This window comes from Stegodyphus dumicola, chromosome 2 (genome assembly GCF_044657685.1).
Source record: "Stegodyphus dumicola isolate Sdum_Otavi_A_Nest chromosome 2, ASM4465768v1".
NCBI classification, from domain to species: Eukaryota; Metazoa; Arthropoda; class Arachnida; order Araneae; family Eresidae; genus Stegodyphus; species Stegodyphus dumicola.
This window is the reverse complement of record NC_140769.1, coordinates 50900804-50916831: the sequence shown is the minus strand read 5'-3', so window position 1 is coordinate 50916831 and position 16028 is coordinate 50900804. Positions and strand designations below refer to the sequence as shown.

The 16028-nt window shown below is 35.4% G+C and overlaps 1 protein-coding gene across 2 annotated transcripts in view; it reads right to left on the bottom strand.

The window, feature by feature from the left end:
• The window catches only part of LOC118196640 (short-chain dehydrogenase/reductase family 9C member 7-like), a 51816-nt gene extending 38279 nt beyond the window's left edge, over positions 1–13537 (bottom strand). The window contains exon 1 of one of the 2 annotated variants that reach the window (XM_035368112.2): positions 13177–13537. In XM_035368112.2, coding sequence (XP_035224003.1) covers positions 13177–13384 — 208 coding nt within the window. In that variant the 5' untranslated portion in view covers positions 13385–13537. The remainder of the gene's footprint in view (positions 1–13176) is intronic. The other variant, XM_035368111.2, reaches the window with a different exon arrangement.
• Positions 13538–16028: the final 2491 nt, after the last annotated feature.

Below are 16028 nucleotides of genomic sequence, written 5' to 3'. Positions count from 1 at the left end.
ATGATGCGGTATAGAAAACGTTATTACTATTTTTAGAATGGAGACGGGAAATACCCAACTTTAAAGAATAAAGGAGTTATTTCTAATTGAAGTTATAAATTTGTTTTCCGTATTTTGTTTTCTACTCCACAACGCTGCTGCCTTATATGCATTCCTTTGCCACTCTGCTATTTTTTCCGTTGTCGAAGACTGTAAGTTTCCAAGAACGTTTTAACGATGCACATCGCATCTGTGATGGTACGCGAGTTACATTATGAAACAAAATTATGTGTCCAAAGGTCAAGTCTGTTTTCAAAGTGTCATCCGTTTACTTAGGCAGCTGTTTAACTTGAATCCTCGAATCATCGTCTGCACCGAAATATCATATATGTATGTGTGTGTGTGTGTTATGAAATTGTAATGGAAATAAGCATAATTAGTAGTGATGCAATGAATCTTTTGACGAAGGGAGATTCTGGCAGTCGTTGCAGTAGACCGATGATCGGTTTGTGATGGCATAACTGCATAGTAGAAGGGTGAATTATTTTCAGACACATAATTTATTTTTGAATATTCTTGAAAGGTGTTTTTCCCCAATTACTACATTACGGCGGCGAAAGAGCACCCAAGGATTTATCTATCATGTATTCCATTTTTGAAACAATAGAGGAAATCAAGCAGCGATCGTACGATATTAGTTTTGCAGGGAAAAGGAGCTATAAGCGGGGGGGGGGGGCTGCACGATAGTAACAGTGGTATTTAAAGACTTGTTTTCTTTGTTTGTTTGTTTTCGAGCTCTGCGATTGTATTAGAGCCATCCACAATGCTGGGGAATTACATAAGCATGACGAATTAATTTGGAAAGACGCGTTCGAGAGAAATTTCCATGCATTGCAAATGCTAGGAGGGGACATACAAAAATTTAAAGAAGATAGTTTAAGAGCAATTTCTAATTAAGTTTGCAATTTATTAGAGATTTATTTTCTTATTTTATGTTTTACACACACACATATATATGTACATGAATCTTTCAAGAAACTTTTCTGGAGTTCAGTGCGACATGTCTAATCATACAATGCGCAACGTTTGGTTCTTGTGACATAAGCTGGCTATCCCTGCCATATAAATTAGCTAGCTACTAAATTATGATAGAAAAAACGTTGGTACATTTCAAGCATGCGACATTAAAAACTATTTTATTGAAATGCTAATATCTCAAAAAGTATTTACTGCTTCCATTTCTTATTTCAGTTTAATGTTTCTCTTGAAAATCCCCGTTTTCTATAAATTTTGCTGAATTTGGTTAAAAACTAAATAAAATGCGAAAATTTGGAATTTTTTAAAGAAGCGTTTTTATTTTATTCATATACATGCTATTTTTATCTACATGAATATGAAAGGTACAAATTACACCCTGACTTTTACACATGGAAAAAATATCTTTTTAAATCATTTTTAGGTCAAATAAATGCACTCCTGACTGATATTTTATTAACATCGTGCCTTTAAGCATGTTAATTACATGGTTTTGCAAAATCCAAAGACTTTTGCTTCTTTAATGTACATGAAACAATAGTCGACTTTTAAGGAAGTCATTATATTAAGTAATAATGCATGACTTCCTCTAAATTAAACTGTTGACAGCTTATTTATCAGGAGAGGACTTGTTTTCATAATATAAATAATCTTTTATTATCAAGTTTTATGTTTGCTTTTTACTTGCATCTGACATTCATTATATTGTTCCAAGGTAGTAAACCTTGCGGTTGAGAGAAAAGCGTTCATTTTCTTGGTTGCTTTTTTATATTCAATTTAAAATAGGAAATTAAATATATAAAAAGCGTTTTTAAATGCGTAGGATTTTATATTATGTTAACCAGTTATTATCAGTTCAACGTTTGCTTTAATTTCTTCATTACGTAGTCCTCACCAGAATGCAAATTAGTAGTTATTGGGGTGTACTTAAACCAAGGGCTTGAATGTTTTAAAGATTCTGGCAGCCATGCGTTGCAGTAACGTACTATAGTCAGCTCTGCTAAAGTTATTCCGGCTTTAGAATCTTGCTAGCCGACTCTTAAAATATACGCCGTTAATTATCTGACCCCATTTAAGTACACTGTTGTGTGTGCAATCTCGGATTGCGCTACCTACATTTGAATTTAAAGTTATCTTATGTCAGCTTTAATATTTGAAAGTTAAATAAAAAAAAGTTATTTTAACCTTTTTAAGGATTTCATCATTTGTTGTTGTTGCTGTAACTTATCTCACTTGTCTGACAGTAACATCAAAACAAATCCAAGGAATTCACCGTGGCAAGGAGTGCAAGATTGCGCCCGTCGTTGACAAGAGTCACGAGCACCATACAGGTGACATTACAACTTTGCTCACTCCCCCCCCAGTTTACACGGAGAGCACCTAGGGGGTACGGGAACTCACCCGTCTTCCCCTATCAACAACCTCTCGAGAGAACTTTCTCTTCGTTGCATATTTAGAGTGCCCCATGCCGTACAGACATTATACATTTAAAATCATCCATGCTTTTTCCGGGGCTCTTCGGTACGGCAGACAGCGTCGCTAACTATATCGCGGTTGGGCGGCTCATTATTTTTTTCAGAACAAAGCAATATCTCGCTTTCAGTCTAGTAGGGTTTTCAAGATATTGATTACAAGTATCTAAGTGTAGCAGAAATCTGCAAATTACTGTGCTTTAGCTAATGCATGAAAATGTAAAAATGTGATTTTTTGACTATCTTAATTAGCTAATCATATGAAAACGTAGTTTTCTTCCGTATCTAAAAACGAAAAAGTGATGGATATTAAAGCAAACTGTCAAAGAAGAATTAGTTCATGTAATAAATCTTACGCACATTCATTTCAGTGCAGTCACTTCTATAATTCTTTAAAACTGTGGTTATAACCAACCTGAGTTCTTATATATTATCATTACTTTATTTTTAACTATAAGTGACTAAAATAATGTGATAATTAGCCCAAAAGGGCAATTTGCTCAAAAGAGCTATTAATCTCGTTTTGGCATTTTGCGTTGATTCATTATAAATGCCGAATTACTTTTTAAATTGTTGCCACAAAATATTAGAGCCCTGTATTATATTTAAAGAAATTAAATAATGAAGAATTTGTATAATTGTATGTATGTTTCTCGGATTGTGATAAAACAACGGTACCTAGCTCCATCAAATTTTGAATAATGCACATCTCTACCGAAATATGGGCTTCTGGAAGCCCAAATTTGTAATTTGTTTTATTATCCATTTCCTATTTTGTAAAGCATTTACGAGGTTTTGATTAAGAAACTCAACGATTTCAAAGCGAGCAATGGCAACACTACGGGAAAAAAACTTTTTTTATCTCCAGCGTGAGACTGTGTATCGGAAATTCTAAAGATATGCTCCTATATTTTGAGATATTGCTATTGAATTGAATTTTATGGTTTAGATGATAATTAATAAATAAAAGTAACACAAGAAACATTAAAAAAAAACGCTCCTTTGGGCGTAATATAAAATCTCAAACATTATAGATTTTTTTCTTTTTTTTTTTTTTTTTTTTTTTTGTTTCTACACAATTTTAGCACATTTAACTAATATCGAAGTAAGTTAGGAAATTTTTGTACCTGATTTATTTTGTTTTAGAGAATATTAATTCTTCAGAACTGTAAGGAAATAAAAATTACTGCTTCTAAACGCAGGAATTTATTCCTGACATCCTCAACCTTTCAAAATCTTCCGATGTAATCGATTGTTTAAGGTTATATTTATTTCATTAAAATTTATGATTTATTTAAAAATTAGTCATCTTCATTACTTAAATTTGTGGGGTTAATAATAATGACGAATTAAATCTTCCGATTTGAAAATCGATTATTGTTAACAGCTGTGCATTAACTAAAAACCAAAAGAGTTTGAATTGAGAAAACGCCGAAATTCGGTAAGCAATTTTAGAGATTTCGGAGAAGTTTTAGTTGGAATATTATTTTTCGATTTATCCGATGTGTAAAGATTGATGTGTTTCAATTATTAACTTGTTCTTTAAACAGAAACATATGAAAGAATGTCGCAAATCAATATTAAAAAATATAAATACTGAATTCTGGAAAACTTGTCACGGAATTGTACTATAATACCACTACTTACTCGAATTCGAAATTATGCGATTCCTTATCATCCTTATTTTGTTTTAAAAGTTTATGCGTAATTAATTTGCATTCGAAATCGACAGTAATTCAGAATATTCTAAGAAATAAAATATTATTAGGCTCATATAATTAGAAATAAGTTCAAAGAAATAATATACATCAAAGCATAGTAATTGAACCTTAATGCTTTTAAATTTTCTTCAAAACTGTAGTTAAGTTATGATTTGGTTTACAGATAATGGAATTATTCGATGATTAAATCTCTAGCCATTGTTTTCTACACTACAATCCCTGTAACAAAGCGAAGAACGGAATCTGATATTCTTTCTTTCTTCTTTTTTCCTCTATTCTGTAGTTATGAATTGAGTCGTCAGAGGTGTTTGTTAAATTTATGAAGCCATTGGCATTGAAGCACTGAAATAACTTCATTTTTATTTCGAAGATACAAAAAAAATTTTAATACTATTTATTTTTAAAATATATTTTTTTTAACTTTTAAAATTTTGACTAACTAGTTTACCACTTTATCTTGATGTACATAAAATCTAGATTCTTCATTTCACATTTTTTTAAAAATAATTTCTTTTCTGCCCTTGCCTTCTAAACAAGTATTTTCATTAAATAGGATCAAGGCTATCTTTCTCCTTTACAGGCCTCCTTTCTTTTCTTTTCAGGACCTGCGTTCTGGAAGTTGATGAAATCTTCCGTATTTAACAATGACCTTACAATGCCTATAAAACGTGATTCTTTCCAAAATTGTTTATTAAACGCATATCGTTTCGCTTGTAACAGCGCTTTATTTGGTGTGCATTTGGCTTTGGAACAAGCTAATTATCTAATCAAGAGCTGAATATTATCAACTAATTCCAACTTCTGCTGTATGCCGAGATTAGAATGAAAAGTTCATGCTGTGTTCTGGCTGTCATAACCTCGTACACATATAACAGAAGGGTGCTTCAAGTAGAATGAGTGCAGCAAAATAAGTCCAGGAGGACAGGATAGAAGATGGCAAACGGGAGAAAAACTGTTACCTTGATAATAACAAACCTACGTTGAGTTGGAGTTAGTTGATAATGCTTAGCCCTTGATTAGATAATTAGCTTTTTCCTATGGTTTGCGGGTTTGAGACCTTGCGAACCAAAGATGTGCATTTGAGTGTTTGCCAAGTCTGCCAAGTCTTGCCAAGTCTGCGAACGCCAAGTTTTCGGTTCTATCTGTTTTGTGCACTCTGTATGAATTTTTCGCTAAACTGATTGTGCGACGTTTGGTCTCGTTCATTCGCTCTCCCAACACTGTTGTAAGTTCAAGTTGGAATTCTAATATTCCCCTTTTCTGCCTCTCAGGGTGGAATGCGACTCTATGTTCTGTGGTAATTATTGCTCATCTGAATGAGTACTACTCCCCTCTTAATTTGTGAAAACAATTTAGAATCACCCTGTATATATGTAGTAACTTTTTCCAACTTGAATTCGAGGAACGCGATTACGCATATGCACGTTACCTTAATTGTATCCATACAATCTACCCACATCTAGAATTTCATTCATACGCGGTGCAATGTCCATTCATTAGCACTAAGTGATTATTAGCATCAGCTCTAGACAAAAGTTATCAACAATTTTAAATGATTTACATCAACTGAAAGTGAAGTCAAAGAAGTTGCATAAATTTTAAAAGAAACTGACAGCAAAGGAATATCAAATATGCAAGAAGAGGAAGTAAAAGAATTAATCGAGAAATGACGAATCAAGAATTGGATGATCTTATAACACTAACGAATAGTGAAAAGCAATGATTAAGGAAAAGATGATAAAGAGATTTTAATGTACAAGAAGTTAAGCGAATTGTTAAAGACACGGAAAATACCTGATTTTGAAAAAGACATTGATCTAAATGAAGAAAAAGCGGCCAAGCGGTAAAGACGCTGAACACCGGTAGTTCGGTTCGAGGCTCGAATCCCGCGAACGGGCTGGCTGCATGGGTGTTTTCGTGGTTTTCCTCATGTGTAACGTGTATACGAGCCAGTTTCCCTTAGAAAGTCCTCCACGAAGGCATCCCTCCCTTTAGGCAGATAGCCCTCGTGTGCTTTGCCGTAACTGAATAATCCTAATCCTAAATGAAGAAAATACAGACATTTTATGACAGGCATTAAAACATTCCGCGTTACTCACCGGAAAACTTTGAAAGAGTAGCGTTAGTTATTGTACCAGCAAAAATCGTCAGCTTTTTTAAAGAACAATTTTGCCAATACTTACTAAGCGGTAATAAAATTATTTTTAATTAACATGTTATGACTCCTATTTAGTATTTCAAGTTTATTATTATTTAAGAGTTTGTTTTGTTTGTTAAGTCTGATGTATGAATCTGACAACCAGTTTCATATGTTGCGATCGGGGAATTCCCGTTCTTCTAAGCAAGCAGCAGTTAAGTTAGTCACATTACTGAAATACGGAATGTTTATCATCCATATGTACGAAACACTTTATCTTTATACTAAACTCTACATGTAAATAATCGTCTGTATGTGTTCGTAAATAAAATAAATTGGATATAAAAACCAAGTCTGATTTCGAATCAAAACAAAACTGGCGTCCGAAGACACGACAGAGTTTGTATTCTGCATTTGAAGAATTCAGAATTTGATATTATGAAAACGTACAGGTACGAATGATTTAAATTACTGTTTATAAGTATACGATATGCCGTTTATGATGATAAAGTGATTTAAGTTTAAGAAAGTGTAAACACTTTAATTTTTCAGTATAAATAGAAAATTAAGAATTTATTACGTATCATTTTAAGTAACTATTTTGGGTGTACATAAAAATATAGATGCTCTGAAAATAAAACGAAAATCGTTAAGAGCTTCATTTACGTCTACGGTGAATAAGCTGAAGCAATATTTGGCGACGAAAGACGCCAAGAACAGCTGAAAATTATCCAAAGGTCATCCAACAGCTGAAATTAAGAATTGGTCGGGAGGATCTTCTAGTGCAAATATATGTCCGCGATCTCCTTTCACTCGTTCTGAAAAATGCTACGCCCGGGAAGAATGCCCCTGATTTAGCCACCCTCTACGATATGCTAGAGACCAAATTCAGAGCATTAGAAAGTTTAGGGCGTACAAAAGAAAAATTTGCTGACTTTTTAAAGCCATTGGTGGAGTCATGTTTGCCAGAAAATGTTCTGCGAGCGTGGGAAAGGAGTAGAATTTCAGAAAATATTGAGGTAGCAGAAGCTACAAGTCAGAGATCTCTAGAAAAACTGATGTGCTTTTTACGCCATGAAGTCGAATCAGAAGAGATGATAATTTGGCTCGATCAGGTTTCGGAACTCAAGGTTAAAAGGGAAGTTGATACTACAAGAAATGATATCCCTTCTGCTTCAGCTCTTATTTCATCCACACAGGAAAGGGCTAAATGTATTTTTTGTGATCATCCACACTTTATTAGAGACTGTAAGAAAGATCCCAAGATGACTCTAGATAAGAGGAAATCTCAAGTTATACGCAAAGGATGCTGCCTTGTTTGCCTTAAGCCTGGTCATATGGCAAAAAGGTGTCGTAGTAGTGTGAAATGTTTGATTTGTGCACGGAGGCATTACGCGTTACTTTGCCCAGATTTACGTAAAGATATTAATTCCTCTTCAAAGGACAAAGTAGCAGATCAAAAACAAAATTATACAGAGACTCTACTGACAAATCTTCCTTCAGAACGTGAAATATATTTGAAAACAATCACGATCAGATTACGGCATAGAGCAAAGAAATCTGTGTTCGAGCATTAATGGATGATGGATCACATCGTTTCTATATTGAGAAGAGCTTAGCTGCTGAGTTAAATCTTCCTCCTTTCGAAAAAGAAGTGTTATCTCAAGGATTGTTTGGCGGAGGAATTTCTCCGGTTGCTGAGCATAACAGATATACAGTAACTATTGAAAGCTTAGATCGAAAGTATTCTACTTCAATGTCTCTGCTTGATCAACAGAAAATTTGTTCAACGCTACCCAGAATACGTGATAAAGCACTGCTTGTTGATCTTGCTTCACGAGGGATAAAAATAACAGATGTTGGAAGAGATACCCCACCTATATGAGTTCTTCTAGGAGCCGATGTACTTGGAAGCATTTTAACTGGAAGAATTGAGGTACTTATATCTGGAGTTTCTGCTGTTGAGACTTTACTAGGTTGGACAATTTTAGGGCTAGGCAAGAAAATTAAAGTGGTTAATTTGGTCACGTTAAATCTTCAAAATTTTGAGTTGCCGAAGATATGGGATTTAGAAGTTTTAGGGATTACAGATCTTGTAGAAAGAAAAAATAAGATCCTTCTTGAAGAAGAAACTTTGATCCACTTTAAGAAAAATTTAAGGGTATGTGAACAACAACAACAACAATTTTGGCTGCCCCGCCTTGTGAACTCAATCACATTTCGGGTCCACTCCCCTTTTGGGCACTTCGTGGAGGTTCAACCACCACTATTACCCTTCCAAGGGAGCAGCGCACCACCTGGATAAGACACCAGGCAGCACCGGTCGCCAAAATGCTCCTGCCAGTCGCATGGGCAAACCCGTCGCAGTAGGCCGTTACCCAGCAAACCGAGGTGAACTAGCTCTCCGGCTACGGTACCACACCGCTCAGGACATGCCAGTTCCTGAGGCCGGCCAATAAGTGACCTTTCCCAGGGGCTTCAGAACCACCAAGTTCATAAATTTTATGCCCCGTGGCCGAGACTGCCTAGGTACAGATCCTAGGCAGTAGCTTCGCAGAGTTCTCTACGTCGACCCCCAGGGGGGAAGGGTATGGGAAGATGGACGTTATGAAGTAGCTTTGCCGTGGTTAGCTGGGCATCCTGCTCTTTATGATAAGTACGATATAGCTGAATCGCGACTTCGCACGGTAACAAAACGTTTGTTAAACGAAAATAACTTCGAAGCCTACGATGCTGTATTCCAACAGTGGAAATTAGAAGGAATCATAGAAACTATTCCAATCAATAGAACATCTGTTTAAGCTCAGTCATTTTCTCCCTCCTAGGCCCATTATTAAGCCATTCAGCAGTACTACGAAAGTGCACCCAGTGTTCGACGCTTCTTTCAAGCGTCCTGGAAATGCTTCTTTAAACGAGTGTTTGAGTGTTCGACCGAGTCTGATACATCAGATACCGCCACTACTGCTGAGATTCCGTTTAGGACCCTTGGGAGTAGTTGCTGATATAAAGTAAGCTTTTCTGCAAATAGGTTTAAGGGCCGAAGACAGAAATGTACTGAAGTTCTTGTGGTAGGAAGATGCTGAACGCACCAAACTTAAGATTTATAGACACTGCTGAGGGGTTTTTGGCATCACTTCCAGTCCTTTTCTTCTGAACGCCACAATAAAATATCATTTAGAATTGCAGAAATTCCAAACAGAAAACCTTCAAAATACGATTGATAAATTGAGAGAAGGGTTTTATGTTGACAACCTAGTCACAAGTGTCATGAACGTAAAAGAACTGGAGCAACTGAAATCTCAAGCTATGCAAGTAATGAATGAAGCGTCATTTGAACTGAGATGTTAGGCTCATTCTGGACTTCAGTGTCAGGAAAGTCAAAGTGTACTTTCCTTAAGTGGGATACAGAACCCGATGAACTTTACTGCATTGGTTCTTAAGCTGACATGAAATCTAGTGAGGTTGTAACGAAGAGAATGTTACTTTTTGTTGTTAACACCATGTATGATCCCATAGGCTTTACCTCACCTGCGACACTATTGCCTAAGTTACTACTCCAAGAAGTCTGGAGAAATAAGTTAGACTGGGACGAAGAGTTGCCATCTGATTTGCAATTACGTTATCGAAGATGGGCTAAACATTTAGATCTGGCTCAGAAATGTCGAATCCCTCGAAGGATATTGTATGGAACTTTCGAAATGGCCAGCTTACACATATTTACTGATACTTCGTCTCAAGGGTATGCTTGCTGTGCTTTTCTACGCTGTGAAGAAAGGGAAGAAGTGAACGTTTCAATGATTTTGGCAAAGGCTAGAATAGCTCAGGTTAAGAGACCGCGACTGGAACTTTTAGGAGCTGTCATGGAAGCTAGAATTGGTTCAACAATATTAGAAAATTTGAATTTTCCTTTGAAGACATATTTTTGGACGGACTCGATGATCGTCTTGGCATGGATTACAAACAAAGAACCATGGAACACGTTCATTGGAAAACGAGTGAAAGAAATCAGGAAACTGACCAATATAGATGATTGGAGACATGTTCCTGGAGACGTCAACCCAGCAGAATTACCTACCCGAACTTGTGACTGGTAGGACCTTCTGCGGAGTCAGTGGTGGCAGGGACCAACTTGGTTGTATGGAAGTGAAGAGTCTTGGCCAATATCGGAATTATCGATTCCAGAGCAAGCACTTCTGGAGAGACGCAAAACAGTTGTCATAAATTTAGTTACTGAAAAGGAAAGGAAATTTAGTGAAAGATTTCTGTACTTTTCAAGCTACAAAAGAATTCTCCTAGTGACTGCTTGTTTTCAGATTTTGTAACAACATCAAGACAAACTCTATGAAGCTGAGAAATGAGATTTCATGTGAAGAGATTGAAAGGGCAGAAAATACTCTGATAAAAATCATCCAATCTGATTGGCCTTCTGAAATACGTGAGAAGTATAACACTACGATACAATTTTACACAGAAAATGGAATTCTGAAGGTTCAGACAAGACTCATTCTTAGTCAAGATCCAAAGGATTTTACACGTCCCTTAGTTTTTCCAGACCATCCAATTCTAGAGAGATTGATATTGCATACCCACCTCTCTTTGATTCACGCTAGAGTATTAACGACACTAACGGAGTTAAGAGAAAGATTTTGGATTCCGAAAGGACGGAGAGTTGTTCGAAGAGTTTTACGACAATGTATACAATGCAAGAAACCAACTTCAAGAAATGTTAACCCAGATTCAGCGCCTTTGCTTCGTGACAGAATACAACGAATCGCAGCATTTCAAGTAACTGGTGCAGATCTGGCTGGACCTCTTTTCTTGCGTGGAGGGAGCAAAGCGTGGATTGTCCTTTTCACGTGTGCTGTCTATCGAGCAGTTCATCTGGAACTAGTTTCCTCCCTGACCACTGAAGCATTTATGCAAGCATTACGCAGATTTTGGGCAAGGAGAGGAAGATGTTCTACTCTTTATACTGATAATGGTACCAACTTCACAGGAGCTGCAAACGCTTTGAAATCTTTGGACTGGGATTTCATTCAAAGAGAATGTGCAGTAATGAAAATCAGATGGATATTCAGCCCTCCATCTGTCCCATGGTATGACGGGTTTTGGGAAAGAATGGTTCGTTGTATCAAGGAACTTCTTCGAAAGTGTTTGGGAAAATCCTGTGTTACATATGAAGAAATGTTGACTTTGCTCACTGATTGTGAGGCCACTATAAATGGACGACTGTTGACATATTTGTCAGACGACCCTAACGAATTGAAACGACTTACGCCTGCTCACTTTATTCAAGATTTAGGGGAACGAGAAACCATTGATTTGGATTTAATTGACTCTCAGCACTTACTGAAACGTGTACGTTATCTTCATACTTTACGGCTAAATCTACGAAACCGCTTCTATAAGGAATATCTTGGAGAATTAATAAGAAGTCCTAAATCATCTTCACGGAGAAAAACGATTTCTCCAGGAGAAATTGTTCTAGTTGAATCAAAGAATCCAAACAGGATAAATTGGCTTTTAGCCCAGGTAATTGAACTGTTTCCTGGTAAAGACAATATTGAACGTGTTGCAAAACTACGAGTCGCAAAGGATGAAATCATACAGTCCCTCTAGCGTATTTATCCTTTGGAGCTTACTTCTGCCGACAACTTCATTGATGTACCTCAAAAAAATGAGACCATCCCAGAATCAGAAACTTGTGATAACGAAATTCCGCAGAGTGTAAGGGTAACGCGCAGCGGTCGTCAAGTAGTGCCTGTTAAACGTATGGACTTATGAACTGTTATTGACTTTTTCCTTAGACTTTCATAATTGTAATGTCATGTGTTAAAATTTATGTCTGTTATATGTATACATTTTCATTACTTCATTTTGCATTGCTTTAAGAAAACATGCCTGCAGTGCAAAGGAGGGGAGGATGTTATAACTCCTATTAAGTTTAGTATTTCCCGTTTATTATTATTTAAGAGTTTGTTTTGTTTGTTAAGTTTGATGAATGAATCTGGCAACCAGTTTCATATGTTGTGATCGGGGAATTCCCGTTCTTCTAAGCAAGCAGCAGTTAAGTTAGTTACATTATTGAAATACAGAATGTTTATCATCAAGATGTACGAAACACTTTATCTTTATACTAAACTCTACATGTAAATAATCGTCTGTATGTGTTCGTAAATAAAATAAATTGGATATAAAAACTAAGTCTGATTTCGAATCAAAACATAACATCTGTTTCATTCTTTTCTTTTAACTACAACAATATTTAAACTTGTTTAAGTTATATACACATTCTTAATCTGAATTGTACCTAACAGATTCTTCACATAGAAAGTTAACTTCGCGGAATTTACGGCAGAGTTTGCCATTGTTGATTAGTTCATGCATTGATGCGAGGTTATTTCATTCATTTGTTATTTTGGTATTTTATATTCATTACGTGCCTATCTTTTCTTTATTTCTGTTTATTTATACATAGAAATATCATGTACTTTCCTTTAAATACTTCACATATAAATGAAATAACACTGTTGAAATCTGCCTCTTTTAAGAGTTAACTGTATTAGAAAATATCTTATTATATTAATGACGTCTAGAAAGTTAGTTTTAAATTTTCTCAAATCTTTCTGATTCTAGCAAATGCATTCACAGGATATAAACAAGGTAATTTTTATATTTAACTCAGTAATTCTTGTCTTAAATTATTTATGATTCTCAAATACCGAAACAAATTGAAATTTATATAAATTTTCTTGCTAACGGAAGAATTTATGTAGTAACTAGAATTCAGTATTATTAGAAAGGAAGGATTCAATTATGAAACGTTACTCACCAGTAATAAAGATGGCTTTATTTTTGCAGGATATTTTATCGTAAAAAAAATATTTTCGAGATGTGGTCATTATCCATTCCGCCAATTTAATTGCAAGTATGACAACGGAAAATTTGACGAAGATATCACATACACTTGGCATGAAACTGAAAGTCAAATATATAATAGCTAAGGAGAACAAAAAATTCAAAACATTTCTATAAGCCATATTGAATTAAGCTGAGAAAACTTATTAATAACTCATGTTGTGCCGACTGTAATGAACCTAAGGAAAAACAAGGAAAGTTGGAGCCAAAACATAAATTATGGGTAATTTGAAAACAATACTTTGCTAATTTTCCGCAAGGCAATTTCCTCTCTTCACTTATACAATCTTCCAAACACTTTCTGATATATATATATATTTTTTTTTCCTTAGCATTTTCATTTTCATTCAAAAGAGAAGACAATCATTCAAAGTTACTTATTTCAGCACGAAAAGTTACTTTATTACAGTTACTTTATTCAAAGTTACTTTATTACAGCAATTAAGTCGGATAATCCGTCACACTCAAAACTGTAGCGATGCATGATTATCAAATATGCTAGATTATAGGACTAATATTTCAAAATGCAGCAAAACTTTAGCTTATAGCAAAGTTTTGTTGCATTATGCAATTGAAATCGCATTAATCTAGCATATATATATTTTTTTAAATGGCCGGGTGCTTTTTTTAATACCTATCAGCCTTCCGCGACTCCAAGAGCCGGAAGTGGTGGACCGTTTCATTGTGGAAGCCCCTAATATGTTGCCTCCTTTGAAGGGACGAAAAATTATAACCATGCCTTCTCCGGGTTTCAAACCTCATCACTAGGCAGTCCAGGGTAACTAACCACTATACCAGGATGGGCGGTATCTAGCATATTTGATATAATCCTATAAGTTTTGCTTATAGGATATTAAATTTGAGTAATACAACTTTTCTGGCACTTCACCAACGAAACTTTTCTGGCAACGAAGCGGCGGACCTGCTTGCGAAATCTGCTGCCAATGACTCCAGTAGATTGGAAAACGCAGTAAGTGTTCCGCAGTCCTATTAAAAAAAACACGCTCAATAGCCTTTTACAAGAATGGCAGAAAAGATGGGAAATGGAAAGCACAGGGAGGAGAACCTACAAGTTCTTTCCAAAAGTCACGTACTCAGTTAATACATACAGCGGAGCACAAACTCAATTCTACACTGGCCATGGTCCCTTCCCACATTATCTTAAGAGATTCGGCATACGAGCATCAGATTTGTGCGAATGTGGTGCCGTAGGTGATGCAGATCACTTCTTCTTCAACTGCCCACAAACCGATAAACTACATTTAAAAATGCCAAGCAGTGAATACTAGCCGCAATGGGCGGAGAATACCCGCGGCAACAAGCAGATGAAAACTAAAATAGAGGAGGTAATCAGGCTTTGCTCAGCAAGATACTAAGAAATTCTCCCCCTCTCTTGAGATTGTATCTTCGTAGCATAATTTTAATAGCAATTCAAAATACTACAACAACTGAATATCAACACTAGGAAAATAGCTCACCCCGTAGAATAATAACAGGACTGTAAGAGCAAAACTATTGTAATGTAAGCATATTACTATCCAGTTTGTACGTACTTGATAAAAATAATATGGTAAAGCAGTTTAAATGATATTGAAAATCCAGTCAATGTGTAAATGAATTACAAGTTAATTTGGTTATCTCAGTAAAAGTATTGTAAATATGAATTCATATAATGTTTAAATGTACACATAGCTGTCATGACTTTATGTATCTATCATATGTAACTTGTACAAGACAATGATTGTAATCAACATATCTATGCTTATACACATGCCTTGTATGCCCATGTATTATTTATATGTATATTTGTACACGGAGGAAATTTTCCCTTCTGCCAGGATGACTATTAACACTGTAAGACTTTTACAACAAAGTCAGGTCAGTGGTTATCTCAGGCGGCACTCAGTAATACCCAACTCGGTACTTTTCCGTTTTGCCGGCGCAAGCGATAAAGTTGCCAATAATGGTACAACCGATGCCAAACGGAATATTCTCGCTGGTAACCTTTTACGCCTCATTTTCAAAACAAGTCTCAGCTTTTTCTTATCAGGCTGATTGTTTTTTTCAATACTGGCATATAATTGCATAGAATTTTTATCAGATAGTTCAGCTTTATGTCTAAGGCCATTTTCGGTAATTAAGTCAATTAGAATGCAATCACAGTGCTTACCTGAAGCCGAAAATATAGAAAAGGTAAAATCAAGGGTTAAATTCAATTCTAATGAGAATGCATTAGCGAAGTAAAGCACTGCAGTTTTACATAATTTCTGAGAAAGCTATTCGTACGAATTGAAATATTTCTTGCATATAAACTTGTGTTCCAAATTAAGATTTAACTTGAAATTAATGTAGATAATTACTGAGAGCATTAGAATTTAGTAGAGTAGTTTACGTGAGATGAGATCGCTTGGGGTCACGTGATATGAACCGGCGAATCAGGATGGTGAACCATGAAAGCATAGTAAATTCTTAAATTAATGTTTTTTTACAAATTTATTGTCTTTATTTATTGGCTTTTTATAAAATTTTAAGCGATATTAAAATGTTTATGCCTTCAAAAAAGAATTCTTAAAACTAAAATTTTTTTAATATTTTTTATGTGTATACTGTATGTTGTCGCCAATAAAGTCTGCTTGGCGAGATTTGCGCCGGCGAAACGGAAAAGTACCTACAACTCATTTTTTCTCGTTGTTATTGAATGCATTGAGAAATAAAATAATAGCAATTCAGTAAATACATTTAAAAATTATGAATAAATAAACTTAC